We start from the raw sequence: 27,827 nt of genomic DNA, 5'->3' as shown, positions 1-27,827 counted from the left end.
AAACTAATACAGTTTTGTGTAAGCTGCATATTTAGTATATAAACCTCCACATCCGTCACTTAACATCAGTTCCTGAGGGGAGGTCACCAAAAGTGCAATTGATTAACAATATCAATCAAAAAAGCTGGATGTCAATGAGCATGCTCAGGAGATTAGAACTGACACTATGTAGTTCCATGCATGTACTTATGTACTACTAATACTACTAATTAGCTCAGACACTCCAATAAATTAATATTAATATCATTAGTTATTATTAAATGTAAAAATATTGTTTCGTAGGTTTAGTATTCAACATGTTACATTTTTATTATTATGTTCTTTCCAACCATACGCTTTTCTGATATTTGGAAATTATATGGTTAGTGTTCACCAATGTTATGTTAGAGCCAGAATAGACCCAAGAAAGAAAAAAGATGCACAGGGCTGAAAAACCAAAATATTGTGTTGCTGTACAAAGTAATTTTTAAATGTGTACAATAATTCATGGAACCTAGTGGTTAAAATATTATTCTGGTATCCTAATATCCTAATTCCACTGGATTATGATTTTATTTACACAATCGTTATGATTATATATATATATATATATATATATATATACGGATATATATCCAGTGTATATAATTATAATTTTTTCTGCATTTGTTGTTTACTATTTATTTCTTAATTTTTATTTATTCATATTGAGAATTTGTGGTCAGGATATGACATTGATTGCTTTTGTCATCTTATTTTCTTGGGATTATCCGTGTTAGTGGCTGTCCTAGTTTATTCACAGGAAGGTCACATTGCAAACCAGTGCATTAACATTCTTTTAACACTTTTCACAAGTCTTGCAAGTGCTGAACATTTCCCCTTACAGAAACAGTTACTTTTATCATATCTCATGACATTCCATTCTCTTTTTTCTAGATCTCCACGCCTCGATTTTTAATAGATTTATTTGTTCTTTTCTATTGACATATTTCTTAATAACCATGCCCTATCACACAAAACTGAATTTCAGAAACCCTATTTCATATCATGGTTGGGTTTGTCATTCTTATGGTTCCCAAAGTCACTTGTTGCACCCTGTGAGGGAATGGTGGTCAACCAGGTAGGAAGATGTACAATCACTCAATTCTCCACAGAGTGAGAGAGAGAGTGAATGAGAGTGTGTGAGAGTGAATGTGGGCACCAGTCAACGGATTTCGTTACTGAATTCAAAATACACCCCCCGACAAATAGGCCAAAAACGAACCGAAAAATTTGTCTGAATCACTTTTGGCCAATTTGCACACGTCTAGTAATCATATCCCCATGTTTGGCGTCATCGCCAGGAATTACATGCTAAACATTTTGAATTCATCAATAATAACCAAAAAGTCAAGAGAGTCCAAAATGAATCAAGTCCACAAGTCCATATGATTGTATTGGTTCCAGTATCTCCAAATATGGCGTGTGATGGAACCCTTCATCACTGGGGCCACTGGAGAGACCTGACAGCCAGTCTCCTCCCTTTTGACTATGGGCCCTGACTTTGTAAAGACTTGTGTGTCTACCCCCAGCAGTATATCATCCCATCACTTTCTGAGGGGATTATCTCTGGCAGACAGCCAGGATCTGCAACCAGGGAGTGACCACCATTGTTTTAGTTAAATGTTGTATAAGTCAGTCCTCCCCCAGTTCCACCACTACAGACATTTACCCCGGCCATCCATGGAACTGATTTCAGCCAGTAATAGATAGTGGAGGTTGGGGTTCTATTGTATTGTTAATCCCTTTACTGCCCCTGGGAGGCAGATTAAGGGGGCAGTTTGTATCCTGATATCTTGTTTTATGCTAATCTGTGTTTGGCTGGATATATCCAGCCCTGTGTGTGAGAAATAAATCAGTCTTCGTTTGGTTTATACCCTACACTGAGTCTCGGCTAGTGACTGGGAAACCAGGGAAAAGTGTGTTGTCCCGGGCTAAGGGAGCACAAGTCAGCGGAGGTAGTCGGTCAGACTAGCCAGCTCCGTGACATGGTGATTATTCTGATAGAAATCCAACTTGGAGCTATAAGCAGACAGGTCTGACACAGTGGAGGATCGGTTCAATACACTGTAAAGTGGTTCAGGGAAACCATCAATAAGATGTAGTTGCAATAGATTGGTAAACAAAAGAAGATGGCTGAAAATTTATGGGATGGTCGATCTTTAATTACTTGCCTTTTAGACCCGTTTTTTAATAGAAACCATAATGTTTTCAGACATGCAATTATTTTTTTTAATTAACTGTGCACACTGAATAAGGCTCAATTACTTTTGACATACAGGGGTTTTGATCCTAATTATAAAATATAACCCACATAACGCTTGACATGTTTTACCTGTATAGTAGTATAGTAGTGATGCACTTTTTGAAAACTCAGCAGCATGATTAAAGGATCATTGTTCTACTCATCATTTACAACTGCACCACATTGTTTCAAATGCAATAGAAAAGTATATATTTAATGTTATTTTTTCCTGCAAATGTTGTACACTTGTTTTTTACTTCCTTTCAATTTATAGCGTCTTCAAGTAAACCACAGCTTTGTTTTTCTTAAGTACACTGTCCATGTGGTGATAGGCTAATAATACTGGCAAACAACTACTTTTAACAAAACTTCATAATCTGTAGTAACACTACTGGCAATATAATTCAGTATTCTCTACAATTTTAATTAAGTGATTGATTAATGTTTATCCAGGCTGTTGAACCTGGGACCCATCAGAGTGTGGTGTCTTTACCAGAAATTCCAGAAGAAGTTCTTTACACATTTGGAAGCTGTATTCTGATAATTGGATCTGTGGGTGTAGCCGGAAACCTTCTAGTTCTCTATGCATTTTACAGGTATGGTACTGAAATTACTATTGCAATGTTTGATGATATCTTTTTATGGAGCATTTTGATGTATCATTTCCTTATCAAAGTCCAAAGTAAATGCCGCAGTTGCGTTATAATGCAGCCTGGGCATATCTCACTTTTTTTGCACTTCAAAAAAGCATGGGTATATCTCACCTTTTGCATTTGAAACATGGACATTTTTACTTGAAAATATCTTTGTTTCAGATAAATGCCTTTCATTTCCATGAACCCATGAGGCCCAAACTTTAGAAGACAAAAAGATCCTCAAAAATCCTTTTTGTCACATTATTGTTTTAGAATGTTAAGATACCCAGGAGGCCCACATTTTTTCAGAGTCTGCATTAATGAATAAAATTAAGAGTGTACTAGTTTGGAAAGTCAGCCAAGACTTTCTTTTCAGGTTTTAAAATGTAACCTTTCGTAGAACCTCTCCCAGTCCAGCTAATACTCTCACCTTCTCTAAAATACTCTTTGTAAAGTAGTAGTTATTAGGGTCTATTCACTGCAAAGGCAAGGCATAGTCACACACACTGATGTTACTCAAATTAAGTTGTATTGCTTAATCCAAGATACCCAATCACTTGCCGCTCCAGCAAATCACATGCACAGGAGACAAATAATTTTGTGTATTGTGTAAGGGTCACAGCGCTTTATTGACACATCTTCTTTTTAATACCAACTAACAGTAAAACAATGTTATTCTTGTGCCAAAAGTGGCCTTCACAGCTTGTCCACCTTGCCAGGGCCGCTCCTCATTTAAAGGACACCCATCTCAAATCTTCTCCACTTACAAAGTTATAGCCAGTCCAGAAAAAAAAAATCACACCTAGGGCATACTTTAACAAACCTCAATACCAATATAGCCCCACCAGCCAGTAACCCTTTACTAGCACATGGATTGGTAATAACTGACAATTTCTCTCGGTGTTTAGCCCTCTGGAATTTCACAAAGCTACATACAAATGCTTACCAAAGAAAAAAAGGGACGGTATGGTGGGAATATTGTTGCTGAAAAAAGGAAAATAAGCTTTTGCTAGTCTGTGATCCCTTAAATAATATATAGGAATCCCACACCTTGCACTGGTTCATGGTTTCCTCTTATCTGACCATTGACCCCCTATCTGGCTAAGAAACCCACTACTCAAAACCTCACCCAATCATTAGACCTGGCCATGCTGCCTACACATGAATTTAGGCTGATTCCTGGCTCTCTCATATGCCACAAAGCACAACACATATTAATATGCAAGTTTATGCATACATTTTATGTTGCAGACAAGTTATGTTACATTGTATTTGTAGAGCATCAGTAGATTCCATAGCGCTGTTACAAAAGGCAAGTTAAGTTTACCTAAATGAAAATTGATAATATACAAAATGAACAATAAAATAAAAACTTAACACACAAGTTTATAATCTATTAGGAAGTAGAGGACGTATATTACAGAAGGGAGGGTTTGATTTTGTTGTAGGAATAGGTGAGTTCATTGTAGTGAAGCTCATGTGGAGAGTGGTGTGAAGTTGGGAAGATCAGGCTAAAAATATATTTTACTCACGTTTTCTCTGCAAAATTATTTGGCAAATGTAATCTCCCTATATGGAGGTGTATCTTTAATTCAGTGTTATGTGGATATAGGTGCCAGAGGATAAGTGTTTATTTTTTTGTGATTTATTCTACTTTAAGCACCGGCTCACATGGGAATTAGTCGCATGTACCGCTTCTTGTTAGTGTTTCCTAGTTATTTATAGATAATTGAGGACACCATTTGAGCATGTGCAGCTATATTCAACTTCTTCCTACACCATTTTTGTGTTTTTATTCCCCCTCTTTATTAGATTGTTGCTTGCTTTATTCAACTCACGTACACTCACTTACATATACAGTCCTTTTTTGTTTTCAAGTGCTTATGAGAGTTGTCTTTAGGTCTTTAGTGAAGTTGGGCTATTGTGCATGTAATTTCTCATGCGGCTTTAATGTTCCTTCAAGCATTTGTCTAATGTAACACCTAAAAATGCCAAACTATTCCTTAGTCCTGCTATGACTGATATTGTGATAAAAAAATCTAGAATTCTGTCTAAAAGTCTGTACACAGCTACTTGCCACGTGTATCATATCACACACTTATATGATTGTGAACTACATGCCTGTGAAAATAAATGACCAAAGTGTTTGTAGCTAATATCCACTTATAGAGACACTAAAGCCTCCGATTCAATTAAAATACATTTTGAGAATCAGTATTGCTTCAATAGATTTTACTCGTATTTTTATCTGAATTATAATATGAGTCTCATTTTTATCCTTCCCCTACTGGTTCTATGAATACAGAATGCTTAACTACTGCTCCTGCTCATGCTCTGTGGCTGTTCCATTGAAACAAATGGCAGTCCAGCTTATGCCACCTGATTATGCCTTCCCATCAGGCTTTTCATGGCAATAGTGCCGTTAGGGCTTATGGCCAGTGGTCCTCTTAGTCTGTTTCTTTTAGTTATCATCATTTAACTTGTGGACTGTGCGCTTGGTTTTGCTTCTTGTTAAGATGTCCCTGCTATTTTGTTGAACCGGATTAGATCAGGTTCTGGCAGCCTTAGAAATGGAAGTGATTAAAAAAAAATGGGTCAGGACAGTAGAGTAATTACTTACGTAGGATTTGTCATCAATTGCAAATGAGTGTTGCCAACAAACACCCTACTTTAACCAAATATTTCAAAACAATTATAGTAGTTTTTTTAATCTATTCCTGTCTGACAGAGCATAACCGCTTAACTTTTTATTCCCAGAATTAGAGAGTATATGTAAATGTATGATATTGCGGTAACAGTAATCTGTATGGAAGTGCTGTAAATTGGTTTGAAGGAAACGTTTTTTAAATAACAAGTATTATGCAACACATAATGGAATATATTACTCATATGGCACTTTTAATTCTACTTTCAGTAACAAGAAGCTAAGAACAGCACCTAACTACTTTACAATGAACCTAGCCGTCAGTGATTTCCTTATGTCGGCTACCCAAGCTCCAGTCTGCTTCCTTAACAGTCTTCATGGGAAATGGATACTTGGAGAAATAGGTACAGCATTGCTCTTAATCCTTCTGAGGATCAGACTGCCATTGAATTGCCTATTTTTAGTAGATGCTTTCTGGAAAACCCAATAAGACATAAATGAAGACTCCAGATCCCGATCTTTTTTTTTTATTTATTTTTTTTACCCATATTGGAGTCTATTTTGCATGAACTACAGTGCATTTTACCTTATGGTATACATGCATTTTACATTTTAAACGAGGGGCTGGAGTGTTCTTTAATACATGAAGAGGGAAGCATTAGTGAACTGTTTACATTTGATAGAATGTAGTTTTGTGTTTATTACCCATACAAACACTTACGTCCCAGTTTTCTAGTCAATTACACCCCTTGTCCCTACACTTACAGTATGTTCTCTTTGCTATTTGTCCAACACTTCAGCACACCTCTACTTCCATGTAACATTCCTTCCACACCAATGCCTCCCAATGGTAAGTTGCTAAAGGGGTGAAGTAAAAAAAACATAGATAGTAAGGATAGTTTTATAGACAGATGAGGTAGGTGCCTACACATTTAATCAATGGGAAAGGGGCAGCTGATCCGAAGGATGTTGGGACTTAGGACAGCTGTACCTTTTGGTCTGTGATAAGGAGAGCCCTGGCTGCCAGCTCCATTATAGTTTGGTAGTGACAGAGCTGACAGTTTATGAGACACTTATGGAGTATTATCTTCTCCACTATCTAACGCAGATGTGTCACAATCATTTAGCAACACCCTTCGTATCTATCCAATACACCTTTCTGAATGCCAAGGTCTTTTTGAAGTAGCCTGTTCACAATTAATATTGTTTCAATCTGTAGGTGTCAATGAAAGATGAGTGACATTCATGACAGACACAAAAGAGTTTATTGTCCTACGTGAATTAGTAGGAAACAACATTGTAAAAAGCAGGAACATGGCTCAACTTGCTCAACTGTGTAATAAGTAGACTCAGTGAGGCTAGAACAAACATAATAATGTTAGCTTCTAAAACAGAATTTGCAACACAGGTAGATTAGTAATCCATCCTGATCAGTTCATACAAAGACAATCTGTTTGTCTTTTTGGTATCTTCATACAGCTTCTCGTTTCTGCTTGACAGCATTGTACAAATAGACACCAGGAATTATTTTTACAAAATGTATTTATATATATATATATATATATATATATATATATATATGTATATATATATATATATATATATATATATATATTCATTTTTACAAAAAAAAAATGCCAGCTACTTTTATATGGGTATTGACATGTACAATGTTAGCCAAAGAAAAAGAAAGTTGGTAAAGTTGACCAATATGTACACTAATAATAGCTCCATATATACTGTACATATAACAAATTGGCCCATATGGTCTCTCATTGGAAATCACTGTTCCCTTTAGCACAGCTTTATGCACACCCCAAGGTTTTTACTGTGTTCCAGATATTTACTACCCTTTTTATGAAATTTCATTTTCTCACACTACCCCTCAGTCTTCCAACCTCTAACCCATCAGGAAAAGTAAGGAAACAAGAGAGAAATCTAAGCAGATTAAAAAAAAATAACGAATCCAGACCCTGGTGGCTGTTTCCTATTTTCCAGGTTGTAATGTGTATGCATTTTGCGGTGCGCTGTTTGGGATAACATCTATGATGACTTTATTGGCTATTTCTGTGGATCGTTACTTGGTTATCACCAGACCTCTACAATCCATACGATGGTCTTCTAAGAAAAGGACATCCCAAGTAATTGCCCTTGTCTGGCTATATTCCTTAATGTGGAGTTTGGCACCTTTACTGGGTTGGAGTAAGTATAGTAAACCTTTGACATTAATCACACACACTTTTAGAAAATACTTGCTTGGCTTCTCAGCAAGTGATCAAGCCCTGGAGAACTCTCTGTTAACTGAATAAGACACAAAGTATATTTCACAATGCTGATGAAGTTTGGTAGTTCCAGAGAAATCTTCTAACATTGAAAGAAGAACCATTCTAAGTGGCACCTATCTTTGTTAAAATGACTGTTAGAGCTTGAAAGTGAAAGTACTTCTTATTTGTCATGATATTTGTAAAATAAAGATAAACTCTTTTGCTTTCTGCTATAAAAGAAAAGCTGCATGAACTAGCTTTTTTTGGTTAACCCAAACATGCAAATGAAAAAGTCAAAAGATTCAGTGTTCCTAAAACATCCTTTCATAATCAAGAAACTTAATTTTTTCCTTTCAACACAACTCGGTTCACAGGGGTGAATTAATTTAGAATTATACTAAGCATATTATATTGTTGGATGTGTTTATACGTAAATGGTACCAAACTGGTGCCCACTTTTTTTTCCCTTAGGTTCCTATGTTCCGGAAGGGTTAAGGATATCATGTACATGGGATTATGTGACATCTACAGCAGCTAACAAAAGTTACACTATGATGTTATGTTGCTGCGTCTTCTTCATTCCCCTTCTTGTAATATCACATTGTTATCTATTCATGTTCCTGGCAATAAGAAGTACAGGCAGGTAAGTGGAAATAAACTTTTTTTCTGGCTACAGGAATGTCATCCCATGTTGTTAAAACAGATCTGTCACTTTTCTCAAATATTAAATTAAAACATTTTATACAATAAACAAATCTATGTAATGGCATTAATTGACAAATATATATATATATATATATATATATATATATATATATATATATATCTTAAAAACTCATGTATGTACAGGGCTTTTACTACATGGCAAAAAGTGTAATTGCCCAAGGCTCAAACATTGTCGAGGCCCACACATAGCTGCCGTTTTCCCTTTTGATTATCTTTCATCGCTCTGACTGACCCCAGTGTGCCATTACAGGCAGAGAAACTGGAAAAGGTTAAATAAAACTGAGAATACATTCAAACTCCCTCTGCCTTAAGTCTGTTGTCTGGAATGTCTGAGTGTGCTCAGGTTGTAAGTGTCAGATGCACAAGAAAAAATGTCTGTTTTGTGTGACGCTCCTTTTGTGAACAAATGCAGGTAAGTGAGTAAAGGCAGTATAGTTATTAGTAGACTTGTGCAAATAGATCAAAAAATTATTCAGACACAATTTTCATAAAATTTGTGTTCTATTAATTTTTGGACTTACCCTCATTCACTCTCTCATGCTCTTACATGCTCTCTTACATTCTGATGCATTCTCTGTGGAAACATTTTTAAATTCATTATTGAGCTTGAGAATGCCAGGACTGCTGTTCAGACATTTACCATTATTCTGGTGTAACCGGTGTAAAAGCCATATGACGTACCACTAGGTACTTGTCATCTAGGGCCTATTTCATAAGACATACAAGTACGTCCTAATGTCGCAAAGTGGTTAAGATTCTCCTAATGAATCTTCAAAAGTAATTTGAAAAGCCCAGGAAGCATTGCATATCTATATGCATACTTTTTGGCAGAGGCCAATCAAAAACTGCTGACAACTTCTTGGGATCAATACTCCAGAAGCAGACAAAATATAACCCAGGAAAGGGCACCTACAACTGATGCTCCTAGCGACCCCAATTGTTTTTGTATTGTAATTTTTTTATTGATATTTCGTATTGTGCCAGCTTGTAAACACTCGCACTTTAGTGAACATACGTGATTGAATTGCAAACCACACATTTTTTGCCCCTGTTAAAACTGCTAAAAAAGTTTAGGTGGGTCATTGGATTAAGCCCATTGTACTCAGGGAGGAATCAGTATTAGATAATATAATTGGTTCAACGTTTAACACTAACATGTGTAAAGAAAAGATCTTTGAAATAAAAAGTCGACAAGATACCACACTTACATTAGCAGACCCATTTGGCCCATTTTGGGAACAGGTGAGTATAGCCTTTCATCGTTAAAATGAGTTAAGCAGTAACTACCAGGTATAGAGTATGTCAAAATTTGGTCATAATGTCTGATTAGGGTGAGTTTATCTAGAAAACAAGTTTTTATGCAATCTCACAGCCATATATTCACTGGGATATGATGTTATAATCTAGCACCCTCAGTCACTGCTATTGCTAGACTACAAAACAAATGGTGTCCCAAAGTTGCAGATCTAGTGTTGAAACAGTGGGGTTTACCTGGTGCAAAGTGGCAAAGGGGCAGCAATTATAATAACAAACGTTATAATGCTCCCACTGATTGCCATACTTTGAACCAGATTTCCCCTTAGTACGTATCCACCTATTTGTGATTAAAGGCGGTTCTCACTTACCTTGTAGGGTTAGTCCTCACAGTGAAACCGAGCATTACAAAAAAATATGAAACAAACTAATAGGGCTGAAACAACTAATCGATAAAATCGATAATAATCGATAATGAAAATCGTTGTCAACGAATTTCATCATCGATTAATCGGATCGATTTTTATCGATTATAAAAAGAGGTTTTTTTTCAGAGCAAATGCTCTGAAAAACTCCTCTCCTTATATAATCCGATCTCAAACAGAGATCGGATTATAACACCGGAATCCAGATCCCCCGCAACGCTGCAGGGGACCTGGATTCCCCTCACTGTCGGCCGGTCTCTCACTTCCGTCTCTCTCCCCCTCCCATCTGCCTCCTCCCCCCTCCCATACATCACTCTGCCTCTCTACCCGGCACCGTTACTGACAAGCACTTTCCCTGCAGCTTCATAGAAAGTGTAAATTGTACGTTTTTTATGGCAATTTTTCTTCAATTTAAAATAATGTATTTTTTTATCCGATTAATCGACAAAATAATTGGCCAACTAATCGATTATTAAAATAATCGTTAGTTGCAGCCCTACAAACTAATAATCCATTCAGTGCCCGATGACAGCAGAGTGTAATATTACCACTGGATTACCACTGAATTATGTTTATGTACCCTGTGCCGCAGCAGCATCAAGTGGTTAACTGTTATAGAAGTGCTGATATTTCAAAACATAAAAAGTCACATTAATTGGCATCAGTTTGCAAGCAGTTTGTGTATTAGTGAAAAGCTGTGAATAGCTGGATCCCTATTGCTGCAGGTCACTCAGTAGCCAGTTTATTATTATTACCTATTGATTTATATAGCACCATCATATTCTTTGGGGCTGTAAAATAGCATGTGAGTCGAGACAGGAGTTGTGCTGCTGGAGAGCTGCCTCTTCCATAAGCCAATCGAAGCAGCTGCCGTGGGTATCAACCAGATGGGGGTCACCACAATGAAGTTATTTCCTATGCTAGTAGACAAGTGCATGCAGAAGACATACATTGCCTAGAGCACTAGAAAGCCCTTGGCGGATTCTGCGCTTTTGGTTACAGCTCCTGAATCAATATAAGGTCCATGAACATCTACAGAATGTGATTAAACTAATTGCAGATAATTTATCTGACCTACTGGATCTAGTCATTTCTTATTAAAGTGTACTGTAGAATTGAAAATAATGGAAATTAAAACAAATCACTGCTCGCTTTGAATCCAGTTAATAATATTCCTTCCCTAAGATGGGAAGTAATATATGCTAATATATGTATTGTTGAAACCGCAGGGAAAAAGTGGCCACAAGATGGGCTGAATGGTTCTTATCAGCTGTTAAATTATGTGTCTGTATTCTGGTTAATTAATTAATTGCTTAAACTGTGAACTTTGACTAATTCTTCTTGTAAAATTCTTGTGTTTTTCCTCCTCAGGAACGTTCAGAAGCTTGGATCATGTGGACGCCAATCCTTTTTATCCCCAACAATGAAGAATGAATGGAAAATGGCAAAAATCGCCTTTGTGATCATTGTTGTTTACGTTTTGTCTTGGTCTCCTTATGCATGTGTGACTTTGATTGCATGGGCTGGGTAAGTAGTATATTATCTACTATGACACAAATAAATAATGATACAATTATACTTAGATTTTTGTCATCTTACAATCAGGAATCTCCACGACTTTGAAGCAAAATAAATGTAAAAACGTAATCATGAAAACGATTTTCCGTCTTAAGTGCATGTGCACTTTGATACTGAACTTAAGTTGTGGTGTTTATGTGTTAGCTTTTCATGCAACCATCAAAGAAGGCTTCTTGGGAAATCAAGATTGATGGAGTTCTATTAAAATTGTATCTAACTACAATATCAGTGCAAAGTATAGACATACAGTGTATGTAGTATAATATGGTCCTGCTCAACCACAGAATGCTTGGAATTATCTTTTTTAAAAGCTTTGCTATAAGATCATAGGACATGCAAGTAGAAAAGTTTGAATAATAAGGAAAATGTAGTAGTAGTATGATTTATAAACCACCAACATACTCCAAGGCTTATGAATATGACGTATGAATTAATGACTCAAATCACTAATCAGTTCTCATGAAGGGAAATCACTATGTTTTGATCACCTTAGGAAGGCATGTGTTTTATGGGACTTTTAAAATAAAAAAAAATTATTTAGATGTATCTTTAGCACTGAAAACTACACAGCGCCACACAATGTTAAATTACATTACTCAGTGGTACCTTTTCTGCCCCTGTTTTATGTGACCGGGGAGAGAAGGAAGGCTGGAGAAATATATATCAGGCCCTGATGATAATGTGAGATATCACACGAATATATATTGTTTAGCTGACAATGAATCTGTTTACCAAGTAGACAAAAAATGGATTTTTGTCGCAGCAAACAAGCAAATTAATGAAGTTGTAAACATTTAATATTTATAACACTTTATAGTTTGCTTGACTTCACCTCTAGCTCTAGGATAATAAAAGTCTAACAGTTTAATATAAATGCAAATCTTTATACTATACAATGTACACCACTGAATGCAAACTTGGGAAACCAAAATGTAATTTTTTTATGGATTTAAATGACATGATTGAAAAACATATATATGGACATTAATGTTTTATATCTTTATATTGCAGTTACGGAAAACTGTTAACTCCGTATTCCAAGACTGTTCCTGCAGTTATTGCCAAAGCTTCTGCAATTTATAATCCGATTATATATGGAATAATTCATCCAAAATACAGGTAAAGAAATGAACAAAATGTAACAGAGATATCTATTACGTTAAAAGAAACTATTTTTTTCCACTGTGCAGAACTACCCTTCAAAGTTAGGTCTTCTAAGATTTGCTGACACTGGTGCCTCAGCTCAGGTTCAAAACCTGTAGGTATTATTATTATTTATTGATGAATCTTGTAGTATAAGCGGAGGTGGTAAAAGCTAACAAAGTAAACAAGTAAGGGTTCTTGTACCAATATCAAGTTTCCAGGAGGAACAGGCATATCTGTGCAGAATATGATAATGTTAACTCTAGACTTTGTGACTTGAGTATGGCAATTGGTACCTTTGGTTGAAACCCTTAAGATGACTACCTTCTTTATAGTCAGAAAAATAATAGTGGCTGCCACTCACTGAATCAGTATTTCTGTAATGGACCATTAAAGTGGTGTCATTTAGAAAGTCTTGGATGCAGCCTCTTTAGTAACTATGGACATGTACACTGATCAGCCATTACATTATGACCACTGACAGTGAATAACACTGATAATCTTGTTATCATGGCACCTATCAGTGGGTGGGATATATTAGGCAGCAAGTGAACATTTTGTCCTCAAAGTTGATGTGTTAGAAACAGGAAAAATGGGCAAATGTAAGGATCTGACCGACTTTGACAAGGGGCAAATTGTGATGACTAGACGACTGGGACAGAGCATCTTCAAAACTGCACCTCTTATGTGGTGTTTCCGGGTTGCAGTGGTCAGTAATGATCAAAATTGATCCAAGGAAGGAAAAGCAGTGAACAAGGGACAGGGTTGTGGGTGGCCAAGGCTCACTGAGGCATGTGGGGTGCAAAGGCTGTGGTCAAATCCAACAAACGAGCTACCATAGCTCAAATTGCTGAAAAAGTTAATGCAGGTTCTGATAGAAAGGTGTCAGAGCACAGAGTGCATTGCAGTTTGTTGTGTATGGGGCTGCGTAGCTACAGACCAGTCAGGGTGCCCATGCTGACCCCTGCCCACTCCCAAAAGCACCTATAATGGGCATGTGAGCATCAGAATTGGACCACAGAGCAACAGAAGAAGGTGGTCTGGTCTGATCTATCACGTTTTCTTTTACATCACGTGGATGGCCAGGTTCATGTGAAGGGCCATCACCTGCTGGCGATTTGAAAAGTAAACGCTCACTTAGTAGTGCAAGGCTTTAATCTCTGCCTTGTGTCTTCCTACTGATGCATGGTCCTTCTTATCTCAATATTCCAGCAATGAATGCCTAAAAAACTAATTAGGAGGCTCTAACACTTTGCCTCCACTCCACCTCTCACATGTTCTAACCCTTTATTCCTTTCCCTATCTCCTTCCCACCCCTTATGCCCAGATGCCAGATACAACAACACAATTTTGAACCCATATTTTTGATGCAGCTCTGCAATATGATGTGTATGTTTTGTCCTGGAATAAACTCATAAATGTACAATCAAAATGTACGTCTGGCATTGAAGGTTCACTCTTGCAGAGGAAATCTTCTGCATGTTTTAGTTTTAGACTGCCCTTGAGAATAGGACTAATCTGATATGCTGGTTGATATTCCCCCCCCCCCTGTATTTGCACAGTTGAGCTAAAATCTAAGACACCCCTAAACAGAGATATAATAAAAAGATTGTAATTGTGACAGTCACACTTGTAGTCATGTGCTGTGTTTTTAACTACCAATTACATAGGTTAACTTGAAATAGATGAATTAAAGAAAAACTTCTGTCAATAAACACTGTTTATATGTATCTTGAGACCAACATTCATGGGACTGAAATTATTGGTTAGACCATATATTTCCACAAAAATTAGTGCACTCATTTTATAAGAAAAGGTTTTATATATATATATATATAACATTTTTTCTTTCACTTTTAGGGAAACCATTCACAAGTCTGTGCCTTGTCTCCGCTTCCTCATCAAGATATCAAAGAAAGATTATATGTCATCATCTAATTTTGAGTCTTCAATGCGTGGTTCTGTCTACAGTCGGCATTCTATAGCCACAAGGAAGAAAAACAGCTGCATTTCAACAGTTTCCACAGCAGAAACAGTAAGTTCTCATTTTTAGCACCCCACCATGTGGACGGATTGGTGTATAATCAAAATGTGCTTTAATAGATACTAACGAAATTCATAATAAGGCCTTCAAAATCCCTTCCAACATGTGAGACATAAAAGAAATATAAAACAAAACAAGAATTCAGTGCAGGAATACCATTCCAGATACAACCCTATATAGGCATACCTGGGAACTCTCCTGGCTGCGTCTCGCAAGGGAGGGCTCTGGGTAGCCGGAGCCCAGAAGTTCCCAGGTATGTATATATGGCATATTGGGATTCCATCACTATATGGCCATATATTGTTTTGCCTGCCACTATATCAAAGTAACCCAAGTTTGGTGATTCCTATCTATTTTTTTTAGCTTAAAATAAATATGTTAGTGATTCATTCTTAATAAGAAAAAAGGAGCACACAGACTACAGGGTATGATTCAAGTAATGTGAAAAAAATCAACTTTGCAGAAACCTTAGTAGATACCTGAAATAGACTTCTAGTGAACATGTACACGCCCATGCAGACACAGTTAAGAAATTCAAAAAGGCATGTGTTTAAACCTTAAATAATTAATGTAATGTAAAATGTGATGTAAAAAGGGCAGAATAGATGGGCCAATTTTTTTACATATATGTGCAGTATAGGTGGAGAAGCCAGCTGGTGCACAGCAAAAGGGATTTTTGCCCCAAGGCCCTTTATAGTAAGGGGGTATAATCTGCTGCTTCTCTGCTGGCCACATGTCTACACTAACATACCCAGATACACACACAATCACCATACCTGGGAACTCTCCACTTTTGACACGGAGAACCCTGATAGAAGCACCCCGATGGGTTCGCCCACCGACATCAGCGGGATCGTCCCACCCACGTCAGCATGATTGCTCCACCAACGTCGGGGGGATCGCCCACTGAAATCAGCGGGAACACCCCCGGCAGTCCCGGACGTGTCCCGCAAGGGTAGGCTCAGGGTATGCTTCAGGTAGCCGGAGCCCAGAAGTTCCCAGGTATGAGAATCACATACACACACATTAACATACTCCCCAAACACACTAACATACCTAGTCTACACTAACATATGTAGCAGCACAAACACTAACATACCCAGTCACACAAACACCAACATATACAGGCACATTCACACACAATAAGGTACCCACACACATACGTACACACACATACATATTCCCTAACATATACACTAACATACACAGTAATGTACTGAGACCCTAGTATACCCAGACACACAGTCAAGCATACTCAGGCCTATTTAATGCCTCAGCCTATTTAATGTAGCGGTGCTCCAATAGCAGGGTCACCTAACGTTACGTGACCCTGGTCAACCCCATCTACTGCTGGATTCAACTCTGTTTAAGTGGTGCCCAGGGTGGGTCCCAGATTAAGTGGTACCCCAGGCAAGAATATGCTTTTGCAACCTCGCCATTCGTTTACACAGAAGGCAATACTTGTACAGCTTAGCAGGATCAAGCAGTGAAGAAGCAAAACAGCAAAATAATGGATAGACTGACAAAATAATCACATACAATGACATGCCCATTCACACTTGTCCTTACACAAAAACATACTGGCTAACACTTTCCCTTACAGCCACACATTTACTTGCACTTAGACACACTTGACCTAACACACACACTTTCAAAATACAAACACACGCTCTCCACCTTCTCATTATGCCTCATCTTTTCATCTCTCTCCTTTCTCCTTTTCTCTCCTATTTATTTACCTTTATCTCTTATATTTCTCATGATCTCTTTCTTATTACTTCTCCATCTCTCTTATTTACTCAATATCTCTTTCTCGCTCTTCCTTAATTTTGGGCCGGTAAGAGGGAGATCTGTGATCTCCTCAACTGGCCTTGCTCCTCGGCCTTTGAATGCCCCACTGGTTAAGGCACCCCAGGCAGTACTGAGAACGGCCTTGGTGATACCTGGGTGCAGTGACACAGTGGTTTACATTTCTTACCTTCTTATCAGTAGATGCAGTCTTTTCTGGTGTAGATAGGGTCTCAAATATCTCTGTAGTAGTATTAGGACATATCCCAGCACCGAGGATGTGTTCTGTGAGGGCAGGAAACAATATATGAAGAAGACAATAAGAGGACTGTGGGGCATGCTTTTTGTCTACAGTTACTGTACTGGAACCAACTGGTAGTAGTTAATTTGCAAGCTGGACAGGTCTGTTTACTAAAGTGTGAATGCTTGGGAGCTGGCAAAATCTGTACACACAAAATGCATTGTACTAAAAAAAAAGCTGTAAACTTGCGAGTTGCCTGCAACTTTAAATGCAAGTTGGAGCTTCCAGCACCCGCTATGTAAAATATAGCGGGAAAAGGGGCTGCAATGATTCCAGGGGTTAGGACGATAATTATTGTGTTTACTGGTATGTCTAGATGCCATATCATATAGGAATTAGAAATACCATACAGAAATACATTTTTATATAGTATTTGCAGCTATGGAAACAAATAAAATGTATGTATAAAAGAATATCACATGATGATAACTCTGTAATTGGCCCCTTGCAGAGAAAATGCTATACTTATAATTCCAGCTGCACAGCAGCAACTGGAATTCATTCACGAGAAAATACAAAAGCAACTAATTAAGATAAATACTTCCTGTGTTTCAGTCACAGTTATCTGTTGCTACGCAAGGTGCATGTATAGTTTCTGATTTATGAATAGTCATTTTAAACAACATTTCTAGCTACGGATAAACTGTCAATGGAAAATGATGGCTCAACAGGCTAAAAAATAATTTTACAACACAAGTAATTGGGAGAGCAGCTAAATATGCAAATTACAAAGATAAAATTGTCTTGTTTTATAATGGTGAGATGCTACATTTCACAGTTGCTAAGACAACAGTGAAATCTACAAAAAAAAATATTTTAGATGAAAAGGGACATTTTTTTTCCTTTGCATGTTTCCAATGATCCCTGAAAAGTATTAATGCATTCATGCAAGATACAAACAACAAGTGCAGTTACATAAGTCATAAGTTACAACTGGGAGCGCCATTCATGGCTCATGCAGTCCTTCCAAAATCTCTTTTAGAGAAAGTTTTTTTAGTCCTCCAAAGTGCTTGTACAGATATGCACTACATCTTTTGTTTTGTTCCTTCTGTTTCTGCCACGTCTACCGCAGCTTGTGCAAGGGCCTCTAAATCTAATATGAATTGTGTTTAGTAATAATTATTATTATCATTATGGGATAAGTGAAATCAATATGAGTTGACTCCCATTAATTTCAATAAAAACAAGTGGAAATCCTGGGCTGTGCTTGAAACACAGACAGGGCTGGCTCCCTGTAAATGTAATATAGCGGACGCCAAGAATAGGTTTTCTAAACATCCAAAAGAAATCTGCAATTTCAACAAAAATATGGAAGGCAAAACAACAGAACACAAAATAAGCTATGGAAAAAGCATTAACATGAAATAAAGTTTCTTATAGATCTATCCTATACCAGTGTTTCTCAGCCTAGGGTAATTTGGACAGTAAGCGTAGTTTAATAGAATTTGATGAATAATGAACATTTTGTTTCTTCAGAAATTTTAACATTCATAGAATGTAGAAACACATGTAGACATGTCAAAAAAACCAGATAAGGTTTGAAGATCTCAGGTCCCTTTTTTGTTACCTCTGAAAGCAAGGAAAAAGTGATTTGAAAATTTTTTATTGTGCTAAAACAAGTTGGCTTAGTGAATTGCAAACTTATACTTTTTTGCCAACACACAAACATTTGCAGTTTAGTAAATAGTGTGAAAGAAATATTCTGTTATTGCAAATATAAGAAGAAATGCTCACAGTCAGCAAGGGACAGGTTCACTTTACAGATTTTGCTAGGCATAAACATAACAGCATAATGTCCATTCTCTTACGCGGTGAACCGTTAGCAGGAAGTGTATGTGGTATAAGCAGAAATTGTTAAAAAAAAGGCTATTGGTAAAAGTTAGGTCAAAGCATGTTTGGGTGTTGTCAGAGATACCATAAGGCCCATTCTCTTTTGGGCCTAATGACACTTTGACAAAATATAAAAGTTATCATCCTGCTTTATGAACAGGTTTCACAACGACAACAAAAATAGCAAATTTGTGTGCATGCAATTAGGGAAATGACAGTAGTATACACTGAAAAGCAATTAATTTACCAATTTATATACACCATATACACATTTTAGTGTTTTTCACATTTTACCACAAGGTCTTAAGTCAAACTATAGAGCCCCAACATAATTACTTTCTCTACATTATACCTTCTTGTTTCATACTTGATCGTGAATATTTCTTTTAATTCCTCTGTCATATAAAAATGGTCCCAACCCAGTCCATTTTTCCCAGTTAAAATACTATCTTAAAGCTGACTGCACATATTCAGGTTATTTGTCCTTTACATCAGCAGATGTGGTCTAATGAGCACCCCTTACTTCATTTAGAGTGAATCTAGATTTAGAGTGAATCTCTGTAATTTGCTGGGATATCTTCCATGTTATATTAAAGAATGTTTGAAACAATGCCTGGATGGATTACACTCAGCTTTAATACAAGACTCGTGAAGAATAAACAAATACTTTCTGTCTAGACTGCTTAATGCTCAGCTGTGTTTTTGATGATATTAAAAATACGATACCAGAACAACACCATTGTTTAAACATGGCCCAATATGTTTTTTATTACATGGTATTAGAACGAGACATTTAAAGAGTTATTTAAAAGTTATTTATATCATTAATACAGCTTGAAGTATTTATGCAATACACAAACAAGAGAAAATAATTTCATCAAAAAAATGTAATGCCAACAAAAAAATATGTCAAAAATACAATTGCTCCTAAAGGTTGACATGTGTGCATTAATAAACGTGAATTTACAAGAGGTAAAGTAAACCAAAGTAATCTGTAAAAGGGTAACACAAATAATGTTTTATTGAAATCTAGCAACAGAAATCTTGCAAATAAGAGCTGTTACAGTTTAATAGCTTTTGTGACTGCAGTTCCTTTACGAACACTTGAAAAAAGAATAGAAGTATTTTAAAAGAGACCAAAGAATAAAGGTTATGTTGTCCATGTAAATTTGCTATCCTCAATTAATCAGTTTCCTGTAAAAATTACAGCTTTGATAGGTTTGTTTCAGCTGTGCTGCTGATTAGATCCTGATTATATACAGTTTACATTCAAATTTGAATTTGACTGCAGATAACCATGTGGCCCATGTATTCCGCCATTTTTTTCCAGATGTAAAGACTCAAACATGAATTAGTCCTTGGTGTCATCTTAGATTTAGGAGGGTCGTATGACTATCCCATGCATGTTTAAATTCCCTCACTGTATTAACTTCTATCACTTCTAATTGTAGCTTTTAATATTAGTGGTAGACGATATATCTAAAGAAATTTGAAAACAATTTGTTATTGAAATTTAACTCTGTGTACATCTATGGTGATACAACACTTCTTACTACAAGTAAGTCTTGATACTAATTGTAATAATCGTACACACCATTATTTATAACGATACTGATAACATTACATTCCATGGCTGTCCTTTAATTTGGTAGAGCTATCAGAGAGAGATATACTACCTTAAGCCATAAACATGTGTCACATCCTGGCCAACACCTGGGTTTTGTGGACCTCATATGTGAAATGAAAATAAAACTTTATGGAAGATGTTGCTTCTGGCGGGAGTTGTTGTTTAAAGTGTGGTACTTCTGTGTCTTGAGGATACTTGTGTCAGCTTTAATTAATCAGCAGCTGCTTGCTCATGGCTAAAAACATCATATATTGCTGAGACTTACTACCAAGGAAATGCTTGAAATAAACTTGTTTTGTTAAGGGCAGATTATAGTCAAATTAATAGGAGAAGACATTGAGTCAAATGAAATTAAAGTGAAAAGACTATCACAAATAGCAACAAACCCAATACTTAACCTCAGTGCAACAAATAACATTTACATTCTAGGTTATTTCCTAAAAAACAAAGTGCTGTTTTTATAGCTATCCTTATGTCAATCTACTGGACAAAAGGTTAATGTTAATGCCATTACATTTGACAGCATAATGTTTCCCTGATATGCTTGAGGTACATTGCTCTAGGTTGTCCACTTGCCGGGGTATCAAGTACACATTAAATTATTCTTATAAATTATATATTAGTGGCCCTAGACTTTATTCTTCTAGCACTACCTCACATATTGACAGTTAAAGGGCATAGATTGCCCCCTCCTGTCTGCATAATAAGATCTGTGAAGCTCAATTAAAAAAAAATAGAAATGTGAGATTGTATTACCACTATTGACACAAGTCTGCAAAAAACAGAAAAATATAAATATAACTCAATTTTGTATTTATAATTTCAAACCCTACCTTTAAAGTAGGTACTAAGTGAATATGTTTTATTTATAAAATAAGCATTACAGCTTCACATTTTAATTAATGGTTAACAAATATGTCTGGCTTATGCGAGTAATTGCCATTTTTATACAGAGCACAATCATACACATACACATGCCTTTGTCTATGGATATACTTGTTTAGTTCTGCCATCTGCTCCACACAGTGTACAGCAGAATTTCCAGGGAGACAGTTTTTATAAAAGTTAATGCAGGACCAGCACTACCTATAGCCAAATAGGCGCTGTCCAAGAGGGCAGACCTTCTTGGAAGCGCACTGCCCCTCGAAGGAGTCCCCGTACCATCTCCACCAATCACTTCCATGTCCCTGTCTCCTTTTACCGGAATTCCACTTCTTCTCTTGCTTTCTTATTATTATTTCTTCATCCATTTCTCCCTGTGTCTTCTTTCTTCATCAGCCTCTCCGTGAACTAGGCCTCCCGGTGCAATTCTGCATAAAGACAGAGACTTTGGGCACCACATGGACAGCCTCTCTCAAGTTCCTCCAATTGGGAGAGAGGATGTGCCTGGAAGCTCTGCCGTTTTGGGCAAGTGCACCAGGAGGCCCGGTTCACGGAGAATGCGGACACGGTTGGCAGAGAAGGTAGGGAGAAATTGAGAGAGTGAGAACGAGTGAGGGAGTGTGGGGGAATAAGTGAGAGTGTCAGAGAGAGTGAGTAGAGTGAGAGTGTGTATAAAAGAGAGTGTAAGAAATATGTTTGTATTTTTGCATTGTCATTGAATGATAATAAAATAATACAAAAATAAAGATTAACAGTTACTGCTAATACCGACATTGCTTAAAAAACAGACAGAAGCTTGCCTGTTCTTGTATTGCATTATTTTGTATTTGTACAGTGGCATGATTTTTATTTGAATTATTTTATAGATAACATTTAAACCATATGAAATGTCTGTGTCATGTGATGTGTTTAACCCCTTCAAGACCTGGGTATGTAAAATCCTAATGTCTGGATCAATATATAGTGATGGAAATTATGCTGTACCAACATCAGTGGTTGGCTCAGTGTGACGGAAGCCTCCATCACTGGAACCACTGGAGAGGCCTGACTGCTGGCCTCCTCCCTATTGACTATGGGCCCTGGGTTTCTAAAGACTTCTGTGGCTACCCCCAGCAGTATCATCTCATCACTAGCTGGGGGGATTATCTCCAGCAGACAGCCAGGATCTGCCACCAGGGAAAGACCACCATTGTTTTAGTCTAATGTATAAATCAGCCCCCCCCCACCTATTGTATTGTTAATCCCGTTACTGCCCTTGTTGTCTCTGGGAGGCAGATTAAGGGGGTTGTTTGTGTCCCAATATCTTGTTTTATGTAAATGTGTGTTTTGCTGGATATATCCAGCTCTGTGTGTGAGAAATAAATCAGTCTTCGTTTGGTTTCACCCTACACTGAGTCTCGGCGAGTGACTGGGGAACCGGGGAAAGTGTGTTGTCCCAGGCTAAGGGAGCACAAGACAGCGGAGGTAGTCGCTCGGACTAGCCAGCTCCGTGACACTCAGTATACAGTGATAAGAGTTATTCTGTACCACTGTCCGTATCACTGTATAATGAGAGGAGTCATGCTGTACCACTGCATGTGTCTGGCTCACTATATAATTATATGAGTCATGCTGTATCGCCGCCTGTGTTTGGCGCACTATATAATGGTAGGAGTAATGCTATACCAACATCTGTGTCTGGCTCACTATATAATGAAAGGAGTCATGTTGTATGCCTGTGGCAATGTAAATTAGTCCTTCAGTAACGAGTGGAGTGAGGGTCATGTGTATGATGTACTCACATGACTCCGCCCCCAAGTTTCATTTTTTATGTGGTCGGGCACAAAGTGGTGGGATACAATAGGCAGAGCCAAGAGGCAGCACAATAAATTTTGCCTCAGGTAGCAAAAGTCCTCTGGGTTAAGGCAAAGCAGTTTAACTAAATTTATTTTGGTACTTTCCTGTTATCCAGAGCCATTCAAAAAAAACTTTTTTAAAAAACAATTTATCTATGCAACAATAGAGACACAACAATTATAATTGAGATTTCAGAGGCCAAAAAAAAAACTTTCATTGCTCTCAACACAGACTCCAAATGATGACGTGCTGTTCCATGGTTTTGTTTGTTGCGTCATTTAGCCGATCTCCACATTTGCATGATGCTTTGTGTGTGGACACCAGTGTGCGTATCAATGAAGTTGTAGCAACGATTGACTTTAAAGTGCTCAAATATGGCCAATTCCTCGGTCTTGTAGGCACTACTACTACTATCTGAGTAAATGGTAGAGCCCCTTTCGATATTTTCCAAAATTGGCATCATTAAGGTTGCTGCACTGCGATCGGTAACTTTGACCAAGAAGCACTTGCAGGTTTCCCAACAAATTCCTCTGAATACCCACTGCTGAGGAAACACTCAGCCGGCATTGTTCTTACACATACAAGCTCTCGTTGAATTCGACAATTAATTCTTTGCCTCCAATCTTCTGTTTTGGTAGTTCGATGAGGTAGTTAGCGCAGGCTTCTCGCACATAGTTGTTCCAGTCGACGGTTGTGCTCTTATTCATGCCCAATTCATCTTTGCACCACTTGATCGATGTCAATTCCTTGACCCAGCAATAGACGAAACGAACAGCTGTCACAAAAGGTAGATGACTGTGAACCATTTTCTGGTGTGCATGTTGACCTTCTTCCGATAAGTAGCCAAATAGCTTCATTTCGTGACCATTTTGACACAGTAACCCAGTTGTCAGTACACATTTATCTTGTAAGAACGCCACTGCTTGTTCTTCAATACGAGGTAGAGTGAAGATGTTCATTCTCATTATACTCATAAAAACGTATTTACACATATAAAAAAAACTGCTGAAACAAATATTCAAACAAACGTATAAAAAAAAAACAAATATTTACACAGATTCACATATTTTAAATATAAATATATATCCTTTTTTAATGTTTTGTATTTAGGTGCTGAGTGATGTAGGACAGGATCCTGTTTACAAAAGTATATGTCTTCAGAGAAGCCATTCATTCTCTTCATGTCAAAAACAGAAACAGAAAGAAGTACTTTTGAAGGCTTGGAGCTGCAATACTTTACAGGAACATAAGGTACCACTATAACTGAACAATGAAACTAGACTTGTGCATTTGGATTCATACAAATTAAAATTTTTAATTGTCCTTAAACGAGGAGGGACCCCAATGAACCAAAACGAAAAATGCAGAGAGCTCTCACTCATGCTTTCACACACTCTTTCTCATACTCTTTCACACTCTCTCAATGTCTCCCTACCTTCTCCGCCAACCGCTTCCATGCCTTTTTCCCCTTTTTCATAGTTCTGCTTTTTGGCTTGCTTCTTCTTGCTCTTCTGTATTCGTTTTTCTGCCATCTTTCCTTGTCTGCTTCTTCACACTATCAGCTCTGTTAAACTGGCCTCCTCGGCAAAAGGGCCGAGCATCCGTGCATACCCTTTTGGATAAGTTGGGAGAGGCTGAGAAAGAGAAGTTTTTTATCACCTAATCTGTCTGCATTATTCTGGCCTCGTGGAATACTTCCTCAAAAGGGCAGTGCCACTCTGCTCCACACAGGGACCACCTCTCCCCCATTCTTGCAATCAGGGGTAAGGGTGTGCACGGAGGCTCCGCCTTTTTCCAGAAGTGCTTCCTCAAACTTGAGTACATTGCCTCCTTACCTCTGGAGCAGCTTGCTGTGTTCTCTGTTTGATGAAACATGAAAATGCAATATATACCGTATTGGCTCGGATATAGGCCGCCCCCGTATATAGGCCGCACCCTAAAAGTTTGGTGCTTTTTTAAAGAAAAAGTTTTTTTCTTTAAAAAAGCACCAAAAACATGCTGCCACTCTGTCCTCCCCCCCCCAGATATGCTGCCACTCTGTCCTCTCCTCCCCCCGAGATATGCTGCCACTCTGTCCTCCCCCCCCGAGATATGCTGCCACTCTGTCCTCCCCCCCCGAGATATGCTGCCACTCTGTCCTCTCCCCCCCCTCGATATGCTGCCACTCTGTCCTCCCCCCCCCCGACTTACCAGAGTAGACTCCCGGGTGTCTTACGGGGCCAGAGGGGGACATCTATGCACATCGTGTATACAGCTCCCAGTGCCGGCACTCAGCGGAAGTTGTATACGCGTATTGCGTAGATGTCTTCCGCCGGCCCTGCAAGACACCCGGGAGTCTGCTCTGGTAAGTCGGGGGGGTTAAAATGCATTGTGCGGATGTTCACCGGCAATGGTGCATCGCCGCTGCCGGTGAACGTCCGTGCGATGCGCTTAGACAACCTCCCGTGCCGGTACTCCCCCCGTGGAAAGTGCCGGCAGGGGAGGCTGTCTGAGCGTATCGGGGAGTAGGATGCAGGTCCCCTGCACCGCTGCGGGGGATCTGTATCCTAACCCCGCTGCCTGCCCTGCATGTCCCGGGCGTCGGGCGCTAGACCCCGAATATAGGCCGCACCCCCACTTTAAAGACTTAAAGTGGGGGGAAAAAGTGTGGCCTATATTCGGGCCAATACGGTAATTGCTTTCCTCAGCCTATGAAAAACTGCACATGCAATGGAGTATGTTAAATTAAGATAAATGGGTCTTTTCGCTGAAGTTTGAGTGAATGCGAGTTAACAATCAATGCAAGTTTCTAGTAGCATATTAAATACTATTTACATTTACATTTGGCTTAAACTATACTCAACTCGTTATCAATTTGACTTCAGCCCTGCACATTGACTACTTCTCATGAGACCAAATGGATGCAAGTTACAAAAAACAAGGTTTTAAAAGTATCTTTTAATAACTTTTAGCATTTTAAATCAGAGTCCATATTTTTCACCCTCGTAAAGGTGCCATCCCAAAAATAATGCTATACTATGTACTTAGTATCACAGGGAATACTGATCCCTGCCCCTCTACCTACTCTGTATGTCAGGGGATGTCCAGTTATTTGAACTAACCTTCCACTTACCTCCTTGTCTTTTATCTCTACCCTCTCCAAGTGCAAAGTACACACAGGAAACCATTGGATTGGATGTGTAAGAGAATATATAAACAGTGATCCAACAAATGTGTCACTGATGCAATGGATGAGACAACAATAGAGTATTAGCCGTATACAGTTGCTCTCATTTAAACTTAACACTGTTCTTCTGCCTTATAAACCAGGTTCTCCCAACATTCTGTACATTGGACGATTCACTGAGAAAATCTGATAAATGCAATACACAAGAGATTCTTCTCTCCAGATCACTAAATGCAGCTACTTATCCCATTGGATTAGAATCTATGGTTAAAGGGAGCATCACAAACATTTCACAGATGAGAACGCCGAGGCGTGGTGTAAATGCCGGTTTGGACTGGATCATTCATACCACCATTCCACGCATCGTCATCATTCCTACTTCAGACAATAGCATCTCTAATGAACAAGAACAGAAAGAGGACGACATGCAGGAAAAGAAAGAAAAGGATGAGGGTGAAGATTTCTTTGACTTTCATGTGGACACAACTTTGTTGGACCTTGAAGAACTGACCTCTCCCATAGATCTTTTTGAAGCAGTTGAAAAGTTTCTGTCCCAAAAATAAATGTACAGAAATTGCTCTTTCTAACAACTCCCATCTGCTTTCAAATAGTTCATATGCAATAGTCAAGGTACACAAGTGATATATTGTAATATTTCAGCAATTGTGTGACCACTTGATGATGGTTATATTTTTTGGAACATTTTAGCTCTAAAAAAAAAGGTGCACAATGTCTTACCTAAAAGTTATGTTATATTTATGTAACAATAAGCAAAAGGCAAAGATAAGAAAGAATATTACACATCTCGTTTATTTTGTCAAATAGTGAGATGTGGTCAACATAGGCCTCTCCTTGCACTAAAATTACATCTATTAAAAATGAAGGAAATTTCCTTAACATTCATTGATGGAGGTAAATGGCATGTGTCTCTTAAGAATTATTTTAATGAAGATTTTATATATATCTATATATATATATATATATATAATATCAAAATGTGCATACAATTAAGTATATAAAGGAAGAAGAAGGGCACAGCTCTTCAAAGTTACACTTACAAGTAAGGAATTAGAAACTGGAGAAGTGCACACTGAAAGAGATAAGATGCACAAGACTTTATTTATTTACACACACCACCAGAAGTGTTCTAACCATTAGTCCCTCATATTTTCATGTGAGTTTTTAAATGGATTCCATAGACCACTGTCCACTGCTGTTTGAAGGGTATTATGGATACTTCTTTATATTCTGGTTATATAGTTGTAATCATGGTGACTTTGAGGTTACAAAAGAAGACAACAGAGTGCAAACGTGGTAAATTTGTATACTATCTAATACAACATACAAAGATTTCCTTATAACAACATTTTAATAGTTCAATGCCCAATATAATGCCCCTAAAGTGGTACAGATCGTTTTCA

General features: G+C 37.8%; 1 protein-coding gene across 1 annotated transcript; it reads left to right on the top strand.

Annotated features, from left to right (window-relative positions):
- The first annotated feature begins 1,084 nt into the window (after positions 1–1,084).
- LOC128487705 (melanopsin-B-like) lies at positions 1,085–26,987 on the top strand. Its single transcript, XM_053461624.1, has 10 exons — positions 1,085–1,099; positions 2,717–2,859; positions 5,813–5,946; positions 7,541–7,744; positions 8,278–8,449; positions 11,583–11,738; positions 12,801–12,908; positions 14,793–14,967; positions 24,351–24,491; positions 26,550–26,987. The coding sequence occupies exons 1-10, from the start codon at positions 1,085–1,087 to the stop codon at positions 26,967–26,969; spliced, it is 1,668 nt and encodes a 555-aa protein (XP_053317599.1). The 3' UTR covers positions 26,970–26,987.
- The last annotated feature ends 840 nt before the right edge of the window (positions 26,988–27,827 follow it).

Source organism: Spea bombifrons, chromosome 1 (genome assembly GCF_027358695.1).
Source record: "Spea bombifrons isolate aSpeBom1 chromosome 1, aSpeBom1.2.pri, whole genome shotgun sequence".
Classification (NCBI taxonomy): Eukaryota; Metazoa; Chordata; class Amphibia; order Anura; family Pelobatidae; genus Spea; species Spea bombifrons.
The sequence above is the reverse complement of the archived record's forward strand: the minus strand, read 5'-3'. Positions and strand labels throughout refer to the sequence as shown.